The 21,544-nt window shown below is 34.6% G+C and overlaps 1 protein-coding gene across 1 annotated transcript in view; it reads right to left on the minus strand.

Annotated features, from left to right (window-relative positions):
• Dhit (Double hit) overlaps positions 1–21,544 on the minus strand; it is a 38,352-nt gene that overhangs the window by 3,382 nt on the left and 13,426 nt on the right. The window contains exons 3-7 of the mRNA XM_070108299.1: positions 15,693–16,026; positions 15,089–15,487; positions 14,818–14,826; positions 2,085–2,165; positions 1,959–2,020 (exon numbers count right to left, since the gene is read on the minus strand). Coding sequence (XP_069964400.1) covers positions 1,959–2,020; positions 2,085–2,165; positions 14,818–14,826; positions 15,089–15,486 — 550 coding nt within the window. The 5' untranslated portion in view covers position 15,487; positions 15,693–16,026. The remainder of the gene's footprint in view (positions 1–1,958; positions 2,021–2,084; positions 2,166–14,817; positions 14,827–15,088; positions 15,488–15,692; positions 16,027–21,544) is intronic.

Genomic DNA, 21,544 nt, shown 5'->3' on the forward strand with positions numbered 1-21,544 from the left:
AGCAACATTACAACAATGGTAAGAATAATAAATAAGAACAAGAGCAAGCAGCCGGCGCTAGTTAGTGGCCAAAGTTAACACAAAAGTCACTCCGGTGGCTCGTGCAATTGACAGAGAGACGAATGGGTTGGCATTCATCAGCCAAACAAACAAAAAAAAGCGTACAAGAAAGTCGTGAGCTCAACAAGCCATTTGACATTGCGGCAAGCGAGTAGTGGCAGCGCGCAGCAGTAATTGCTTGCTACTATTGATTTAATTCCTCAAACTTGTCGTTAACTTGAGGAAAAATGTTTGTTTACGAAACTAAGCATGAGCAATCGCTTCCGTTGAAGACTTAGACAGATACGCGCTGATTGGTGTGACTGGTGAAGTGTTGATTTATTGCGGGTTTGGGTCCTCACTTTTGCTTTGCTAGTGTACCCATCTTATGGTTATTAATATTCGCATACTAATATTTTTGTTAGCATTTGCATTTCCAATCAAAAACGAGTTCTTTGTGTGCATATTTATTTATAATATTTCTTTGGTAACAAAGATAAGTTAATAAAATATGACAGCTAAAGATTGTTCGAAGTATTTATGAGTGGCTTCATTGATATTCAAGGTCATGGAAGGTTAAGCTTGTAAAATACACAATAACTTGCGATAAATTTTGATAGTGTTAACCAAAGGCAAATCTTGAAAGGAATTTAATGTTACTCATACGCCACGGCTGTTTCTTTTGGATGGTAGGGTACCATTCAGGGTTGCGAATTTTTTAATTCAAACATTTGGGTTTAAAAATTTCATTTTAATTTTTAAATCCCGATGTTGGAAATAAATATTCAATTTTCATTTCTTAATCCCAGATGTTGAGAATTAAAAATTTAATATATTATTCTTTCATTCGAATGAACGCGAAAAAATGTTAATTCTTAACTAAATTCTCATTTTAATTCTTAATTATTTGCTTGAGATAAAAATTTTTCTTTTTTATTTTTAAACGCGGTAGTTGGAATTAAAATTTTTGAGATTCAAATTTAAAAAAAAAAAAAAAAATTTTTATCCGGTATTTGAGATTAAGGGTTTTTTTTTTAATCCCGTATTTGGATTTAGAAAACAAAAAAATATTAGTTCAAATGTTATTTCAATTATTTTTTTAATGCATCATCAGCAAACATCAAAGTTTGAATACCACAGATTGTTCAACCACTACAGTGAATATAAAATCAGATCAAGAATATCAATTAGTAATCTCATCTACATATATAGAGACTACTTCGTTGATCATACATATTCAAAATCTAAAATTTTCTCGAACATTTGGGTTGGAAAGTCAAGCAATGCTAATATGCTTTGAAATTTAGGCTCTATTTACGTTACAGGCAAGTAAATTTAAGAATACCGATATACCACTTTATGAGAAATTCAAACTGATCGCGCTATATTTATTGCTGTTCTTTCACAAATGTTTGACAAGAGAGCAGCACTCAACGATACTGAGCGAGAAATAGTGAAACGAAGACGGATACAAAAACTTTACTACTACGAGTATATATACCATTTTTTTAGACAGATATATTAATAAGTCCATAGTTATTGGACTCGATACTTTAATGAATAATGTTGAACTAACAAAAAGAAATTTCCATGATTGAAAAATAATAATAATTTTAATTAATAAAATCGAAAAAGTCTAAACAAGATATATATTGGATTATAACAAATTTTATATATACAAGTATATATTCTACATATATAAATACAAAGGTATATATGTAATAGTTATTCTATTTCTATATGTCTCACAAAATTCCAAAGAAATCTGTTAACTCAATTTAAGATAGAGTCTTTAAGTCGGGTTGTTTTTGTAAATTAGATGCCAACTAATTAAGAAAAAACTGTGTCGCCGATAGTTGAATTCAATTTTATATAAAATTATGCAAAGAAAAAACAAAAACTCTGTGTTTTGCACTTACTCGCATTTTTCATTAGCAAATCGAAATTTTTACCCCAACTTCGTATTTCCTCGAGACTGGGCCTACAAAAAAAGTAAAACGTGTTACCTGATATAAAGCATAATATATGAAATTGTTTATACTCACTGTTCACCGTCCAAAAGCAAATCCACGCTCGCTGGATCACGTCTTGTTGGTGCATTGTCTTCCGCATTTTTTATTGCCAAACTGAAAGAAGTAAATAGAAAATATTTGGAATTCAAAATAAGGTTTATGTAAACATTAACATACAATATGTACTCGCATATTCATACGAGTACATACTCTGAATATATACAAGTATAATGCCACACATATTGTTTTGCAATACAAATTATATTTATTCATAAAATAATCTGTTTGGATTCACATACGTATGTGTGTGTATAACCTGCTTAATAAATATCTCGTAGATGTAGTATATATAAGTATTTCCATTTCCATTGAATACATACAAAGTAAACAAGGTTTTCTGCATAAAAGCACTCATGCAGTGTAGAATTGAGAAGCGTGTGCGACCAGCTGTTTAGCTATTTAGCATAAAACTAAATCACAGATACTGTCTGCGGTGACTGACTGTTGTGTAAATTCATCGTTAATTCAATTAGAGCTGGAGAAAGTGAAGGCGAAGAGAGCCTGGTCAGAACATTGTAATCGTCGTATATGTGCAATATATGTGCGTGCTCTGTGAGTTTGCCAGATGGTGGGAATAGGTGGAAATGAGAAAAGGAACGTTTGGCATAATTGCTTGAGTACATACATACATAGTATTATATACATATATTCGAAGGGTGAGAAGGGTCACAAACTCCGCGATAAGCGCACACGCGAGTGTCCATCAACAGCGCTAACATAAAACAACATTTTTAATTTATATACATAAATTATAGCTTATATATGTGTATATGTATGTTGGGCGGTTGCTTGTTGAAGTAAATTTTCCTGTAACTTTTGATTTATTTTCTTTGTTTGGCGTGCGATCGCATCAAATATGGCACAATCGTGAATGTAGCATTATAGTTCTGAAGTATGGAAATTAGAAGATTTATTTAAAAAAATGTGAAAGTTAAAAGGATTTTAAAGTGATAGAGTTTAAATGAACTAATTATTTAGTCGTAACGTATCTATTTTACTTTATAATAAATTTTTGAGACTTCTATGAGACCGAACCCATAATAATCATAATTTTAGCGAAACATAACTTACTATATTATAATGTTTCAATTTACAAAATATAAGTACCCACTCAGCCTACAATCTACTCAGAGAGTTATTTTTAACATTGAAGTGAAAAAATTTGCCTACATTTTGGCGTCAAGAGGAAAAAGTATGGTAAACAAAAATGTATCGAAAAAATTAAATTAAAAATTAAAGAAAAGCATCACTGGCTATTTTTAGGGACTTTAATTCTCAGAATAAATATTTGATTGCTAATAATAATTAATAATTGTTATCTCTTTTATTCTGAAAAACAACCAATAAACAGTTTCTACTATAGCCTAAAATTATGCTACCCTAATAAAGAAACACACATTTATACCTAAATCAGTAATATATTTAGAGACGTATTTATAATTACATTATATATCATTTTTACATATTTCTATATCTATTATCTATATCCAAATTATTAAGTCCAATCGTTCTCTGATTATAGAATTAACTTGTACAAGTATGCAGTTAAAGTTTCAAAAAGTTAAAATATACATTTCAATCACATAAATATCAAACATTTTTCAACAATTAGACAAGCTTATCTTATAAGTCCTCTCTGATTGTCTGCCGACTAAACCTCCAGTTTTTTAGATATCGATCTGAAATTTTGCACACGTCCTTTTCTCTAAAACAAGCTACTCATTTGTCGGAATCGCCGATATCGAACCACTATAGCACATATCTACCATAGAAACTGAACGATCGGAATCAAGTCTTTGTGTGGAAAACTTTTTAATTGACAAGAGCACCCAATTCAACGCTACAATCTCTGAATAAATTGTGAAGAAAAGCGAACTTTCAAAATCATGATAAAGATCTTTTTATACGCTTTTTTTCTATAAGAAATATATCTGTGAGGGGTATTACATCTTCGATGCAGCCGAAATTAGAATTTTTTCTTTTAATTTCACTCCACTACATACTTTCAAAAATCTCTTTCGCACCACTAAATAATATTATATTTATTTTTAGTAGAGCTTTGGCAATTCATTTATCTTTGCTATCGGTTTTTCACCTATATTTGTGCTATATATACACGTATTGAAATTTATTTTTACCCGCTTATCATTTAGGCAACACGTTTTCCCATCTGGTTTGCTTTATTTTACTGAAATATTTTCAAACTTTTATCTACTGAGTTGTTTACTTCTTTCAGTTATTATTTTTGCTTTTATAGATAAGCGTTTATCTAACATTCAATCGATAGTTTGTGGTTCGAGTCAAAATCGATAAACCTAAACAATAATTTCAGTACACAGATTTGCTAATAGCTGAAACAATTCTCCAGTTTGTACTTTTTCAAAATGACGAAGTTAAGCAATTTTTAATATTCCTTAACACAAACAATTTTTAAGTAAACAGTTTCACTTTAATGCTCATTAGTTACCGCCGTGACCTACATACTTACCTTTGTTTCAATTTCGTTAGCAAATTTCGCCAGCGTTCACTCATAACGTCGGCCACAGGTACCACAAACACCACTATCACGTTGCCGAATGGTCATACAGTTCGATTTTAGGCAAAAAATTTGAGAAAGGTTTCGTTCGTTTCGTTTCGTTTTATTGCATTTTCTTTGTTCAAGTCAATCAATCATTTGCCACATTAGCACCACCTCCTACAGTCAAGCGTATGCACACGAAACTACTTGTATTACAAAGCAATCTCTAATTGTTCTTGTTGGCGATCATTAAAACCACACCATCACTGCACGCACGCGCTTACCCATCGAAATGAAAATATGGTATATTATTAATTATAGTTACTCATACGCCCGGTTGAGCCAGTTGTACCATACAAAAAGCACTGCAACTATGAAAATGCGCAGTGAAGGAGGTGTGGGACAACACCGCAAAATGTTGAAGCATTTTGTTGCTTTAACTGCATAATTAGCCAAAGTTGTCCGCAACAGTGCGCACTCAGGCACCAGTGGAAGTGGCGCTAAATGGTAGGTCGCATATAAATTGACTCACACCAAAGTGTTGTTGTGCACAAGAAAAAAAACAAACGGCGAAAGTGCGCACCAAGCCGGGCAGGTCTGAGAAAAGTTAACAGCAACCATTAGCTTGGCATTGCTAAGGTTTCACTTACAGAGTGCCTAGAATATATTACGAGTGCTTGACTGTCACCAACAGATGCATTTGTTTTATTAAAGGTAAGCTGGTGTTCGTAGGTGTGTCATAAGTGGCTCAGTGCCGTTTGTATGCGGCACAAAGGCAATCGTGTTGTTCGCATTGTTGTTGTTTGTTTGTTTCTATTGTTATTGTTGTTGTTTGGGCACATTAAAGGACAATATTGACATGGTGCTTGAGAGGGATCTAAACACACATATGATATACATATGGTATATATATACATATATGTCAGTGGAAGAAACTATACGGACACATTTGAGCCCGCATATGTAAATACTTATCTGTACTTAAGTAGTATAATGATGTGTAAATATATATGCACCTTTAGAAACCTGTTGCAAGTGTTACATGTACAACATTGAATAAATAAGTACGCACTCTGGTGCGACCGCCAAAAAAGGGGTAGTGAAGACCTGCACAAACCAAAAATGCTATCATGCACCCGCATCACATAGTTAGTTAGTGGTATTCCAGAGTCTTTACGTAATTAAAAACTGAATAAGGTATTTTAAGTTTTGCACCTAATTTGTCCATCTGTCCGTCTGTCTGTATATACGTGATCAATCGCTCAGTTTTTGAGAAAACGATCTGAAATTTCGCACACGTCCTTTTCTACCTAAGAAGCAGCTCATTTTTCGGAAACGCCGATATCAGACCACTATAGCAGATAGTTGCCATACAAACTGAACGATCAAAATCTAGTTCTTGTATGGAAAACTTTTTTATTTGACAAAGTATCTCCACGGAATTTGGCATGGATTATTATCCAAAGCAATAATACAATATCCAAAAAAATTGTTCAGATCGGACTATTATAGCATATAGCTCTCATACAAACTGACTGACAAAAATCAAGTTTTTGTAAGAAAACTTAATTTTTCTAGGAATATTATAGCTTCGGTGCAGCCGTATTTAATGCTTTTTCTTGTTTTAATACCATTTGCGATCCCATAAGGAAAAATTTGGGAAATAGTAGGTTAGCTCTGAGCCATAATTACACCTAATGTGGTTTAACATGTTAAAAAAACTGTGGCCCAACTCACAGTCCTTGTTTTATTAAGAACCCTTGTAACTAACCCGAGCACAGAAACACTTATTTCTCCTTCTGAATGTCTAAAAAAAGTGACTGAAGTAGTAAATTGTCGAAAGAGATAATATTTCCCCCCTCACTGTGGCGCGCAATGTAGCAGAGAAAATCTGCAAAGCCGTCACTGGTTTCCAATTAAAGTCACACCTATTTATAGCGTACTACTTATGCATTGCGTTTTTAATTCTCACGCGTTGAAGGGCAAATAAAGCAAGCAAAGCGTAAAAGGAAAACCAAAGTCAGTTTTTCAACGACTTCGAGCAAGGCTTTGTCGCAGGCGAAATGTGAACGAAAGGCTGTGGACATGACACTGATATGCAATCGTATATTTTTTATGTATGTGTGCGTTTACGTGTATGTGTGTGTGTGTTTGCATTTGAAAGCATGTCGAATGGTGGCATGTGTTTTAGCACGTTTATTTATTCAAATATATTGTAACGACAGGAGGACCATATTCTGTGGACAGTGTAACCGCGTTTGGTAGCTAACTACATACGTCTGTATATAATATCTGTATTTATAATATGTACACATAGAGTGATGAAAGGAACAAATTGAAAAATAGCATATTCTTCCGTTATTGATTTTGGACATGACAATTAATTGCTTTGGCATAAATGGAAGCTTCAAAGGTAAATATGAAATGACAGCCAATTACATATAACAGTAGTTGAATGATTTATACGACATTTACAATGGACTTTAAGCACAAGTTTCACTTAACCTGGATTAAACTCGCATTTTTAACGCAAACGCATAACTGTTTATAAGCAAGCAAGTTGACAATATAATGTAAAGAAATTTTTCTTGCAAACCTTTTGTCAATGACGACGTTTGGTTTGTAAGCCGTTTTGTAAACTTCAGAATTTCTTTTGATATCTGAATAAAGCTAAATATTGTAGAATGAGCTTAAGTTTTGCCATTGTCCGTTTGTACGTCTGGCATTAGATAATCCTCAAAATGACAACTTACATTGAGCATAAATTGCTTTAAAAGTTTTGATGATAAATTCCTGAAAAATCCTATCTTCTAAAGAATTACATCTTAAAGTCAGTTATATACCTAAAATATTGATTCTTTACGTTGTTAAATTTAACGGAATCCTCATTTTACCAAGTGAAAATGGTATTAGTTTGCGGGTATAAAAATTTTAAAGTTTATTAAACGAGCTCATTTCGAATGATTGACGAAATTAAATAAAGCTAACAAACATTCTCGGAAATTATATCGATATTAATATATATATTAATATCATTACCTTCTTTTCTAACAACAATAAGTGCACAATGATATTTGACCGAACAAACCTCATAATTATAATGTAATAATAATAATTATTATATAATATAGTCCAATCGGGCATTACTTAGTATGATTGTTTTCATTCAATCCTACATACTACTATGTTGTCAAGTCTATTTCCAACTAGTGAATGATATTTTTGACTTATACTCTACAAGAATCAAATCGATAGTATTCGAAAGCCAACGCATAAGTTTTCTGAATTCTGATATTCCAATATAAAAAAATATAGATTTTTCTTATAATTGCGGTTGCCTTTTGGTAACCACTGCCAAGCAACAAAGTGGCTGTTTGGACAAAAAAGAAAAGTGTCTCACCATTTCTAAAGCTATCCGAAAAACCAAGTACCAGATACATAAGTTTCCTTATTTAAGTTTAGCCACTTAGATCGCTAAATTTGACCTCTTCTTGTGTGGTTATTTGAAAATTATAGACAATCCTCAGACCACTGACTTGCTTATGTTGCTCAAAAAGTTATGAAATGCGAAACGGAAAACTTTGTAAAATATTAAAACTAAACATTTTCTCGCCTATTTTGAATCACATGTTTCAATTATTTGTGTAAGTAAAATATAATTGTATAAAAAAAAAAACACTTATTATTATATTAATATGAAGTATATGTATGTGTAATGATAATATACTACATATTAATTATTTTTCATGCCTTATAAGATACGGAAGATAAACGAAATGAATTCAAAGAAATTTTAAAACCACTAATACTCTTAAGTAAATAAATAAAGGGTGACGCATAGTCTGATGCCAATGACTGCATTCAAAATAGATAAAAGCAAACATACACATACACATGTATGACGAAAAACAAGAACAATTTATTGTAAGGGGAAAAAACAACGAACAACAGCAACAATAGTAGCATTAACAATAGTGAAAACACCAATAACAACATTAAGGTTCAACACACAGAGAGTTGATTACCCAAACTTTTTGCGCACATAATGTGTCACCGTCTGCCAATGCGTGCTCATGTCCAGCTTTGGTGTAGCCGTGTGATTAGACGCAGTAAAGCCATTACATTGCACCCGCATGATAAAATTAAATACTAATTTATATATACTATATAGATGTATATACGAATGCAGTGTGTTGCTATGTATGCGCGTATGCTTTTATTATCGCGCAGAAAAATACTATACAAACGCTATTAGCTAATTACACACACGCCGTTGTCTCGATGCAGGCAATTTGGGGATCACAATTCTTTTGTAACCACTTTTACGGCAACAATTTCGTGTTTTTGCAGAATAAAAAAAAAATTTGTAAAATCACACCACGAAAATATTTTTTCGGCGAATTTATGCTGAGCACTCAATATTAGCGAAAACTAACGCAATAAAGTGAAAACTCGTCTGAATGTTTGCAAAGGTTAGTGCCACAGACACAGACACACGCACACTTGCGCACGAACAAAGGCACCACAATGTGAACTGTAATACAAACAAAGTGGTTTTTACTTTTTTGCGGTTAGAGCGACGCGTTAGCTGGACGAGCGAAAAAATTCAACTGAATTCCATTGAAGGCGAACGATGAGTTAAAGCGTCGACGAATAGCAATGACATGAGCGGCGCGGCGCGACGCACTGGTGTGCGTGCAGTGTGTGCAGCGCAATGCGGCCACATGTGGAGCGCCCGTCATTGTATGGGTGATTTTCGACACAGGTATACACTATGCGCGTGTATGCGCGTGTATGAACGTGTGTTTGTACACATATGAAAGGTATATTTCGAGGTATATAAACAAAAAATTTCAGCTAACTTCATAGAATTAAGTGGACAAGGGGCTTTTGGGGCACAGCCACTGAATAAGAGCCGGCACGCGAGGTGTCCGCAAGAGACTCAAGCGGGCGCCAATAGTAGGGAGCTGCTGAAAAGGTACTTACTATTGCCAAAGCAGCACACATACATACACACACAGCTAGGCAGACAAACAGCGCACTGAAGGAATGTTGCGGTAATAAACAAGAAGTGGTGAGAATCCATTGAGCAATACACGCAGTAACACACACAAGTGTACACTTAACAAGTATATATGTATGTTTATGCAGAGTAAATCAACAATTTTGAACGCAAATTTCCTTAAGTTACCCTTTTCTGTACAATCCTTTCAAACATTTTTCGCCAAAATTATCAAAAGGCATATTGCTGCCACACCGCCCACTGCCACTTCACTGCTCCGCACAATTATTTACACGTGTATGTGTCTGCATGTGCAGGGCGTTGTTCAGCGCTGAGAACCCGTTTGCATGCCACTTTCTCTTGATTTTACACATTTCATCCACAACTGTCATGACGCGCCATAAAACAATACGAACTCAATTTCCGCCACATTCTTTGGAGCAACTTTGCTGCATTACTTCCGCAATGCCCCTGTGTCTACTGGCTGCGTCTATGCCGCATTCAACATGCATAATTAAAATATTTGCCAACATTTTCATTGCTTTCCGTCGCTTCATTATTGTCAAATAATCAAAATTGCTGTCATAGTTCATGGACGGAAGAGTACACACACACATACACACACGCACACTCGCAAATATACAAAAGTATGTGTACAATACAAATGTATATACCCGAGGGAGACTGTGTTAGTACACGCAGTGACATAAATACGTATGTATGTATGTGTGTATTTGCTTACATACACTGGCACAGACGGGTCCAGGGGTTGGTAGCTATGTATATGTGTAAGGGCAATAAGAATATGCCCGAAAATGCCACAAAATTCCAGCGCTCATGTTGTGAAAAACACACGAAATATTCATTGCAAATATCTTCGTGTATGCTAAACTTTTCGGCTGCCTTCGAGAGCTTTTCATTTATGGTTTGGCATTTTTATGAATGAAATTTCGTGCCGAATGCAAACCTTTGGGGTGCATCGTATTTCGGAGCGGCAATCAAGAGCTTTTACTAGAAGTGAGTAAACAGTGTTGCCAGCAGCGAGAGAGTAAGTTAACGGGAATTATTTGTACTGTTGATATTTTTTTGAATCGAAAATAATTATATTCGTTGACGTTTTGATGGCATGTCATAGGCTTTCATTGAATTGAATAATAATGTTTAAGATTTTAACCTTCAATAATGGTCAGTAATTAGCAATTTTAGGCAATTTTTTTAGGAGCAAAATCCATATTTTTCCTTTTTTTCAAACATTCCATGGTGATTTAATTATTCGAGTCAAAAATCGCGAATACCTATTACCTGTTATCTTCTAAGATTATCGCCGAGTATAAATATCAGCAAAAAAATTTAGAGATAGACAAAGTGATATCACAAAGTTGTAATTACTCTTGGTTTAATTGACCCTGTAGATTTTGAAAAATGGTATAATTATACCATTTGAGGTGATTCGAAAAACCGGATAGCTTCAGAAAATCTCCACTAAAATCTAAGAATGTAAAGCCTTGGAACATAGACATATTGTATCCGAGTTGCTAATAAAAACTAGGTAATTACGCGCCTAACCTTAAATTAAACAAGCACATCTTTTATATAGTAAATATTGGTATTCCTACAAAAATTTCTGTGCGAAGAAAGCTTTTCTTTGTAAACTCTCTTTCTCTCTCTCTGCCTGACTGTCTCTCTCTCTCTCTCTCCTTCAAAAACTACTCCCACATCCGAATTGTTAAAAGGCTCTCACTTCAAATGCGTGAGTTCGAATTTCCAGCATCCACACATTCATACATTTCCACGCAGCGTCAGTTACGCTTTCCTTGGCTGTTGTAAGCCAGCAGAATATTTATAAAATAAAGCAGCATTGGAAGGCGTGAAAGTAAAGTGTGTTGCATGAGGTTGGCTGGTAGACAGGGTAATATGGTATGTGTCTAATCTGATTGAAGCAATTAGGGAAGTTATAATATTATTACCAAATTTACATTACATATATCAATGTAGACAGAGCGATTCTCTGATGTGCGGTCGTTTGATGTTTTCCTGCTATTTTACACATACAAGTTATACATACGTACAATATAAGTGATGAGTATTAGTTATAAATGTGATATAGTCTTTTAATTGGCACCATGAACTCCAGCTTGCAATAAACTATGGCCTAATGAAGTTTTCCACATGCTAATAGCTAACAATAGAACAACAAAAACTTGCTGCATAAAAAAAAAATAGTTTCTACACATATTGTTGTATGTTCTCGTGTGTGCTTGTGGCATGGACGCTACGCCTTAAATTAAATGAATGAATCCGTTGCCTTTCCGGGAGTCCAGCCATGCTGCGGTTGTTGACGTCCACGATTTGTGTGTGATTTTCTAAAAAAAAAGCATATTTTTTCTATTTGACCCCCGCATTTACGTGCTGTACATGTGTAGGAGTGCGTATATTTGTGATTATGTGTGTGACAAGTCATGTTGTATGCCCTTTGGACGCCCACACGTGTGCCTCACACCTTACTCGCTTTTATGGATTTGCTACGGTTACAGTCTCATCCATCACGACAGCTGTGCCACAAGCCAGGCGCAAAATGGCATTATTGTGACTGTAGCAGATACGACCAGTATTTACGAGTATACTTATACACATTGCTTATATGCAATACAAATATATGTATAAGTGTGTGCTTGCACAGCACTTGAACGACCATGACCGTATGAATGCGTTGACGCGTGCGACGCTGTGTGGAGCATAAAATGGAGTAAGGTAAACATGTGGATAGAAACACATAAAAAACAGTTGGCAAATAAAAGACATAAAAATTATGTAGGTGGCAGAAAAGAGCATACAAATGCGCTAAAGTGAAAACCTACGAATATTTACTTCGAATTTTGCCGAACTTTTTTCATACCAACCCTTTTATAATATTTCATGCCGAGTACAAATTTTCAAGTATTCAAGTTTGTTATAATATACCAATGTATATTTGTCTCGCTCGGCTGTATATACACAACAGTTCTGCTCAGAAACTCTACCTTGTCAGTATGGGGCGCCTATGCCGCCCCTATGTCCCTTCGAAACCTCTTCATTTGCCAACTACCTGACCTGCACTTTATTTGCTCGAGTTTAATGAATGGCGAAAGTCTGCTTGTGCACAAGTTCATCGAAAATTCGGGCACTTCAGCTCCTTCCCCGCTGCTTATGCTGTGGCGCTACAACACACAATGCCATTCATCTGGAGGGAAAGCAACCCACACACCTTACTCCTTCACCGCAATGTGGTGTTATAGCTTCAACTTCGCACTCGCCTTGTCTCTTTGGCAATTTGGCTCAGCTCAACCGTACTCAACTTGAGTCGGCTCGCTTCTATTGGCGCTGTGCTCGCAGAACACCGCACTGCGTATACGTAATATTTGTGGTTGGAATGCTTGTGTTGCCGAGTGTTATGTATGTAGGTTTAATTCAATCATATAATATCAACTCGCGCAGTGCTATATACATGCATGTGTATGTACAAGCGCTCTATTGCCGTCTGCTATACTGTCATATTGTATATATATATTTGTACGTATATTGTGTGTATTTAAACTGGAAAAATATCATCTGTAGCATTTTCTTAACTAGACTTAATTGAAATCTGACAATTTTGTATATTGTTTTCCTCTCCACTTCACATTATTCCTCGCTTTCTTGGCGTAGGGTTGCCTGCTTGAGAGTCAGCAGTAAATGACATTTATTTGCAAAGTTGTACAGATTTAATAGTATTTCTCAAATGGCAAATTGCACGAGCACAAAGGTCACAGCTCGGTATATACTGTTGGCGGATGGCCGTGACAAGCATCTGATGAGTAATTAACTACTTATTTAATATGCATAGAACGAATGGCATCAGTTTCACGTGATATGTTGCTTTGAGTAAAGAAATAGTTTTTCATTTTGATTTTTGGCCGAAATGATTTTGGGTTTTACTTTTACTTAATAAAAAATATATATAATAGTTTTATCATTATTTTTTAATTCGATTTTTAGGTGGATACAAAAAATCAAACAAAGATTCTCTATACTAAGATTTAAACAATACTTTTGACACACCGAGGAAATAACTTATAATTTTTTATTCCAGAACCAAAATATATGCATTAAACTATCTTTGTAAGAAATTTTAAAATTCAAATTAGAAATCAAGATTTTCAAAGAATCAACTTCAGCGATAAAATCAGAGCGATTGACAACTTTTCTTTCGGAACAAATGAAAATGAATAATGATTCACAAGGACCCACAACAAAATATGGGACCAACATTGACGCGGTATTTTCCAGATATTTAGATAATATCAAGTCTCAATCTTATGTTTCTTATTTCAGTTACCATAAACCTATAGTTTCAATGATCAATATTCCTGAATAATAATTATGTTTACTAAATTTTATTTTTTTTTCAATCTGATTTCTAACGTTAAAAATTGTTTTCAATTAAGATTAACGGGTTTACAAAATAAAAACAATTAATTCAAATGTCAATTCAATTATTTCTGTAATGCATTATTTGCAATCCTGATCAAGGCTTACTTAACTTAGCTTACTCGATGAAGGACAGAACATAAATTGGATGCTTTAGAAAATATGTAAGTGAACTTTAATGTATGGACACGCTCCTGGTGAGCGGGTTATTGCTTCTGATAATGAAAATACACAGAAAGTTTGAGCCATCTAGTCAGGCCATAGCTAGGCTAAGGACAAATATAATTATATTTATTACTTATAATATGCTCAATTCATGGTATATATAAAAAATTAAAAAAAAAAAAAATATTTGAAAACTAAGAGAATATAAGCACTTTGGACATAACTTTTGAAATTAACTGCAAAACCTCTAACATTACTTAAAAAGTAATATCAGAATTTCAAATTGAACATGAAGAAGGCTTCAAGTATATCTAACAAAGTAAAATAATTAATATGAGTCCAAAGAATATCGCGAATTAAACAGAGCCAGGATATTTCTATTTTTAGTTCATTCTTCTAACCGAACAGCCGCTGTATTGCACTGTCTACCAACAACTACTCGCAATCCACTATGTAGCAGTAAACTAAGTTAATTTAGTTACTAAAGAAGAATTTTAAATCCGCTTTGGAAAATTCTTCAAGCACTTTGAAATTAATTTAATATTATCTTTAATAAATTCCGTTCGTGTACTCACCACTTTGCCCTGCGATGTGCGATGTGCGATATGCGACAGCGATAAGCCAAGTGCAGCCAACGCAAGAAATATGCAAGCAAAAATAACATAAAAAAGAAAAAACGAGTGTGAGGAAAAATTTGTGAGCAAATAGAAAACTGTCAGTTACATGAAATTCAAAGTATCAAGCTGTGGAATTTCAACATAGCACAGCAATAGCTGCAAGAAAGTGCAAGGCACTTAAGGTGCAGATCTACGAGCTTGCATTCCAAACGCCCCGCCCCACACTTACCACGAGCACGAACAACAGCAACACCAGCAAAAACAGCAGGGTTTCTGTGATTGTTGCTGCTGCTGTCGTTGTGTTGTGCTGGTCGTCATCGCCGTCGTCGTCATCAACGTCTCGGGCAGCAAACTCGCCCCCGCATTCCCCGCCGAACTGCCACGTGAACTCGTTGTTGTCACACCCAGCGCGCTCGTCGTGCTCAGCATGCCGCCCACGTGTATGCCGCCCTTATTGAGACCGCCACTATTGCTGCCACCACCTGTACTCGAGCTGCTACCGCCTCCACTGCCACCGCTTTGTGTTTTGGTCGCCACCGTCGCCACTGTCGCTACCGCAGTGGACGAGGTGGAGCTCATGCCACGCAAGTGACATCCCGAAGGCAGCTCTGAAACTGTGCAAGACATGCTGCGAGGCAAAGAAAAAAAAAACAAAACAAAAAACATATTAAAAACAAATATAGTTAAGTTTAATATCATAAGATAACTTGACACGTCTAGGTGCGTGCTTGTGTGCGCGTATCAGCCGGCTTGAAAAGCTCAGCGCTACGTGGCGTATGCGCAACATGCTTCTGTGCCTTGTCAGACACTTCCACTCGCCTTCCGATACTCACATAATTTGTATAGTCCTTTCAGTTATGTGCGTCCTGCGTCGCTACGTTACTTAGAGTCTCACTAGCCGCCTAGTCTCTGTTGGCCCACCCCCTTTTCAGCACCAGCCGTTGCCTATCAACGCGTCAATTTCGTTGTGTTCAACTGTCAGCGCTGGAAATGCACTCTAATATTCGCCCACAACACTAACGTTGGCGCACCTGCAATCCAAAGTCCGTAGATATTTGTGCGCAGCTTAGATTTTGTGGTGTCCGCTGATAGCTGTTACTTCGTAGGTGTTTGGAATGAAAACGAAGCGCGGAGAAATTAGAGATTCTGCCATAAGCCGCACACTTTCTGAAAAGCCATGGGAAAAATATTAATGAGTGGATAAAATGCAATTTCCGTAAGTTGATTATGGACTAATTTAAAATATGACCGCAACAGCTAATGTTAATGTTACGCAGAATGCACTCGTCTTGCACAAACTACTTAGTAGAAAAAAAATTTGCAGTGCACAGTTGTTCTTTCTTATTCCTTTTTTATAAGAAGTAACGAAAATTAATTATTTTGCTGCAAACGAGTGTAGTAGAAATGCAAATTTTTTGAAAAATGTTCTTCAGAATTATATAATTAAAAATTTGAAGGTGAATATTAACCATCGACCAATAATGACATCTTTCAAGAATTACTCAAAATATTGAATTTCATAACTACATCTTAAACTCATTGAATTGTTTACGATAAGGTTATTAAACCATTTTATCATATCCTTATTGATGATGCTAATAAACTTCGAGAAAAGCAGAAAAATGGACTGGATGAACAACAGAAGAACCGGGTATCACTATTAGTTATTGCATATAACTCAATGTTGCTAACATCCGTGGCCAATGCATATACATAATATTATATATTTCAATTTTTTCCCTATTTTCAGAAGTTTCCATTTAAAAGATTTAGACATTATCGAGCTAACAATCTATTGGCCAAGCTTTAACCTAGTTTTTTCAATTCAAACATAATCTGAATGTAGTAGTGGTTTTTAAAAAAATTACTATTGGGTATATAATAATAATCGATGTATATGAGCGTTATGAATGTGTCAAAAGTGGTTTGAACGATTTAAAATTTTTTTCTTGGAAGACAACGAACGTTCTGTGCAGCCAAAAAAGTTTGAAGATGCGGAACTGGAAGCATTACTCAATGAAGATAAGAACTAGCAAATCACCAAATTGAAGCGAGTGATTGGCGCAGTTATTTTGGCAAGGAATCCACAAGTGCCCAGAAAGATGGGAAAATGTTATAGCTTTAGATGGGCAATGCTTAGAATAATGCTATTAAACATGTTTTTTTTATTGAATATATAAATAAAAGTTCAAATTTTGAAAAAAAAACTGCACGAATATAGTTATAGACTGAATAATATACAAGTATCAATATTTCATCGTAAGTCACAGAAGTTTGCTTCAAAACCTTTAGATACTATGGAGATACGGATCTTAGTATTACACGTCATTCAACACTACGACCGGATGTCCGGCAAAATATAATATTGACTAACCCAACCATAACTTTACATTTTCAATCCAGAACAACACCTATAGGGCTAACGAAGCTTTAACTAATGGATTCTCAGTTTCTATCTAGTTTGGACATTTTTGAAAGTTTACTCTAAATATGAATTTCTTAATCATATTTTTTACATGGACGAGCCAATTTTCATTGTGCAACTTCATATTATACAAACCTGTGATTTATGGTATTAAATATTAATTGTCCACCTTCTATACTGAATTTTAGAATTACTTTCGGAAAAAATGTATGACACTCAAACCGGCCAATTAATTGTTTCCATTGAACTTACATCAAGCAAATTGTATAAAAGTCAGATACATATGCGCCGTTCAGCAAACCCTATCAATTACAAACACGCCCACATGTATGTGTTATCCTTTAAGCTATACTTTGCCTGGCTCACCCTTCCCTACAATGGAATCAGCAAGCCGTCAGTCAATCACTCAAGCAAAGCAAATGCACAAAACCCAGTGACAGCACAATGAAACATTGTTGCAAGGTGTGTCCTATTGAATTTATGCCCCTTCAATAAGCGAGGAAGCAATTTGTGTGCGCTGCTGGATGTTCAATCAGCTCAAGTAGAAAATATGTACACAAGCAAAAACAAAAGCAACAATAGAATTGAGAACGAAGAAAAAACGTGAATTAAACGAAACCAAAAGCAAATAAAGTGAAATACACAATACAATAAAAGTGAAAAACACAAGAAAACAACAAGTCAATAAATGCTGTGTGCTTGCAACAAATAAGCAGAACAAAATATCGGTCAATAACTATTAGATGAATGCAATGGACAACGGACAACGGACAATAAACATTGGACACTGTACACCGGATTACTCAGACGAAAGAATGAGTTAAGAGTGAATGAGATGAAGGCAGCGCAAGACAGCAGTCTATTGGCACAACAATGCAGCCGAGTTGGTGACTACCATAAATAGCAGGGTGGTGCAGGTGTTGGTGTGCATGTAAATTTGTTTGGTTAAATGTCCTTTGGATGGCACTAACCGCAACAGCTTGGTTGCTAAACATTGGATGTGCTCTGCAATAAAATTGACTTCAACGCCTGGCTGAACTCAAATCCACTGAACTGAACTATTGCTGTTGAAAGATATAAGCTGCAATATATACATACATATAGACAGTGACACTGTTGTCCACTGGAAAATGGGGTCAATGGAAAACTGTCACATAATTGTATTTATTATTCAAATTAATTAAAATGCTATTAAGTGGTTGACCAAAAACTTTATCATAAAATAAAATTCCAATTTTGCAAGCGCAATCAATTTTACAGATTTAAAAGCATCATATTAAAGTTAATTATAAACTGCATAAACTTTGGTTCATGTTTCCAAGTAAATGGCTTTTTCTATTTGATTTGGAGCAATTGACCTGAAGAGTGTACGATGGGACAATTTCAAACCGTTGCCAATGAAATGTTTATTTGCAATTCTAATTTGATTGATATGCAAATTAATTTAATTCAAAATTGGTAAGGAAGGGCTTATTCGAGTGATGTGAAAGCTAGGGAAATATTGACCCGATTTTACACACAATGACACATTTTTATCAAGAAAATATTCTATCTGATTTTCAATAATATACAATATCTGGCATACAAGTATTACACAGTATTTCTAGTAAAAGGTCAATCAAAGGCACTGATGTCAACATATCGGTATTGGGGGGCTTAAAAAGTTATGGTCCGCTTTCGAAAATTTTTATTCGAGAGGTGGCATACTTTAAAGGCACTATATGTGAATAGTTTTATACTGACCACCACTTTATTGGTGTTTAATTTTTATATTATAAAGTTAAGGAATCATATGGAATTTAAAAATTTGAAAATATGGAAAGTAAGTGGTGATTTTCTTAAGATTGGCAGTGCCACGCCCATTATCCACTTTTGTAACTATAATTTCAAACCCCATTAAGCCCATTCATATTTTTTTGATAATCTTTACCAAATTGCAGTTTTGTATCTTAATTTTTAACTTAGAAATGGCATTTCATGTATTTTCGTTTGACGGCAATGGTGGCATTAATAATAAATAATACCAATCTCTCTTGAATACCCAGTTTCACAGCCATATCTAAATTTTTACTTACGACAGACAGTCATCCGAAATTCAACTCATCTCGGCATCCAAGTTTAAGTTTGAGATGTTACAAACAACGGTAGGTAAATAAAACTCTTTTCAAAACTGCAAGGAAATTGTCTTGAATTCGAGACGTGCACATTTTATCTAAGGCGAAGTGCAACGCAATCCTTTCACACGACAAGCGGGTCTACACAATCGTAAATTTCCTAGAATTGTATGAAGAGTACGTATATCGTACGTATTTTATGTATATTTATTGAAAAAACATATTCGAAAAATTCATTTTTTATATTTTTGTATTTTACTTATTGTCGAAGTATTGAAATATGTAATACAAAATTAGCAAAACTATTTTAGAAAATGTTTACTAAACATTCAATAAATATTTCAGCTCTTAAGCTTCTTCTCAAAAATTGAAAACAACTATTTGTGGTGCAGGGCGTATGATAAACATTTGCAATAAACTGTAGAAAATCTCTAGTGGGCAACATCACAAGTTCAGGCAGATGACATAGATATTATAGATGCACACAAGTATTTTATTTAAACGTGGATGTATAATGCATATATGAGCACATGAATTTTCATTCATACTAATGCATATATGTGTGTGTGGACCTTAGTTTTTCAAACATATACAAGTACGTAAGCATGCAAATATACTGAATTTTCGAGTGACTCAGTTGCATGTAACATGTGGCATGTGGCAAGTAGTGTTAGTGAGTGTGTATGCAAATGTACATATATATATCCTTTTATCTCATTGAGATATCCTTGCAAAAATTACAACAACAAAATTCGCAATATGCAACAAGATGGAAAATAGGATATATTGCCAATATGGAAATGATATTGTGGCAATGCCCGTCACAAAAACAAAAACAATAAATGTATAGCAACAATAACAACGCGATTGGATGCATGATGTACACATATGTATGTATACATATATATATGGATGAAATCCTTAGAACTTTTAGTGTAACCTCTGCAAAAGGAGGAGGTTACAAATAGGAGAGCAAATAAATTTGAGTTAAGTTCTGAATTGGAACATTCAAAACTTGTCGATGTTCGTATTGAGCCTCTAGCCATTTATCTAAGATTATTTGTTTCTAGCCTTAACCATAAACAACAGTTAATTTTTTTTTTTTTTTTTTTTTTTACTATTCTCGAGAAATAATCGATATATCGATTGTAAATATATTTGAGTACATTCTCCGAAAATTTGAAGTTGATCCGGCAAATAGTTTTTTTTTTTTGGGGAAGTAGCGATTTTTACTAATCTTTCGATTATTACCTGTATTTATCTAGAGTAATTATTGTAATAATAAAAATTTTTTTGGTGTTCGATTTGAGCTAAGTTTAAGCAGAAAAATCTTCCTCACCGATAGAAAATTTTGTACGGAGATCTTCCTGGAAATGGGCTAGGGGCCAAGGGTATTCAAAATTTTTCACAATGAATCGCCGATTACTAAAGAACATTATATTCTGTAAATTCACATTTTAGAAGGAAGCGTCGAGGACCCTACGTAATACATATATTATATAAATGATCAGCGTGACGAGCTGACTCGATTTAGCCATGTCCGTCTGTCTGTCTGTACGTGAACTAGTCCCTCAGTTTTAGAGATATAGACCTAAAACTTTACATTCATTCTTTTCGCCCCTAGAAGCTACTCATTTATTGGAATCGACGATATCGGACTACTATAACATATAGCTATCATACAAGCTGAACGATCGGAATCAAGTGCTTGTATGGAAAGCTTTCTCATTGACGAGATATCTTCACGAAATAAGGCACGTGTTATTGTTCAAGGCATAAGTGCCATCTCTGAAGAAAGTGTTCAGATCGGATCACTATAGCATATAGCTGCCATACAAACATAACGAACGGAATCAAGATGAAAATTCCTTTTATACCTCTTTAAAAAACAAACTCACAAAAACAAAACGTAGTTTCTGAAAAGCTTTCATTAAATATTTATTTTTTTTTTATACAAAATATAGAAGTATTTGTATGTGTAGCAAATTTATAATAATCCGCTTTCACTCGCAATATAATATTATCCTTGCACTTATGTATGCTTACAAACCTAATCCATAAACCACTTTAACACACTAGTTCACGCTTACAAATGTTAAGTTTGAATTAAGTACTTATGTATAATTACTTTGAGGCAGGTGATACA

Source organism: Bactrocera oleae, chromosome 4, assembly GCF_042242935.1.
Source record: "Bactrocera oleae isolate idBacOlea1 chromosome 4, idBacOlea1, whole genome shotgun sequence".
In the NCBI taxonomy this organism is placed as follows: Eukaryota; Metazoa; Arthropoda; class Insecta; order Diptera; family Tephritidae; genus Bactrocera; species Bactrocera oleae.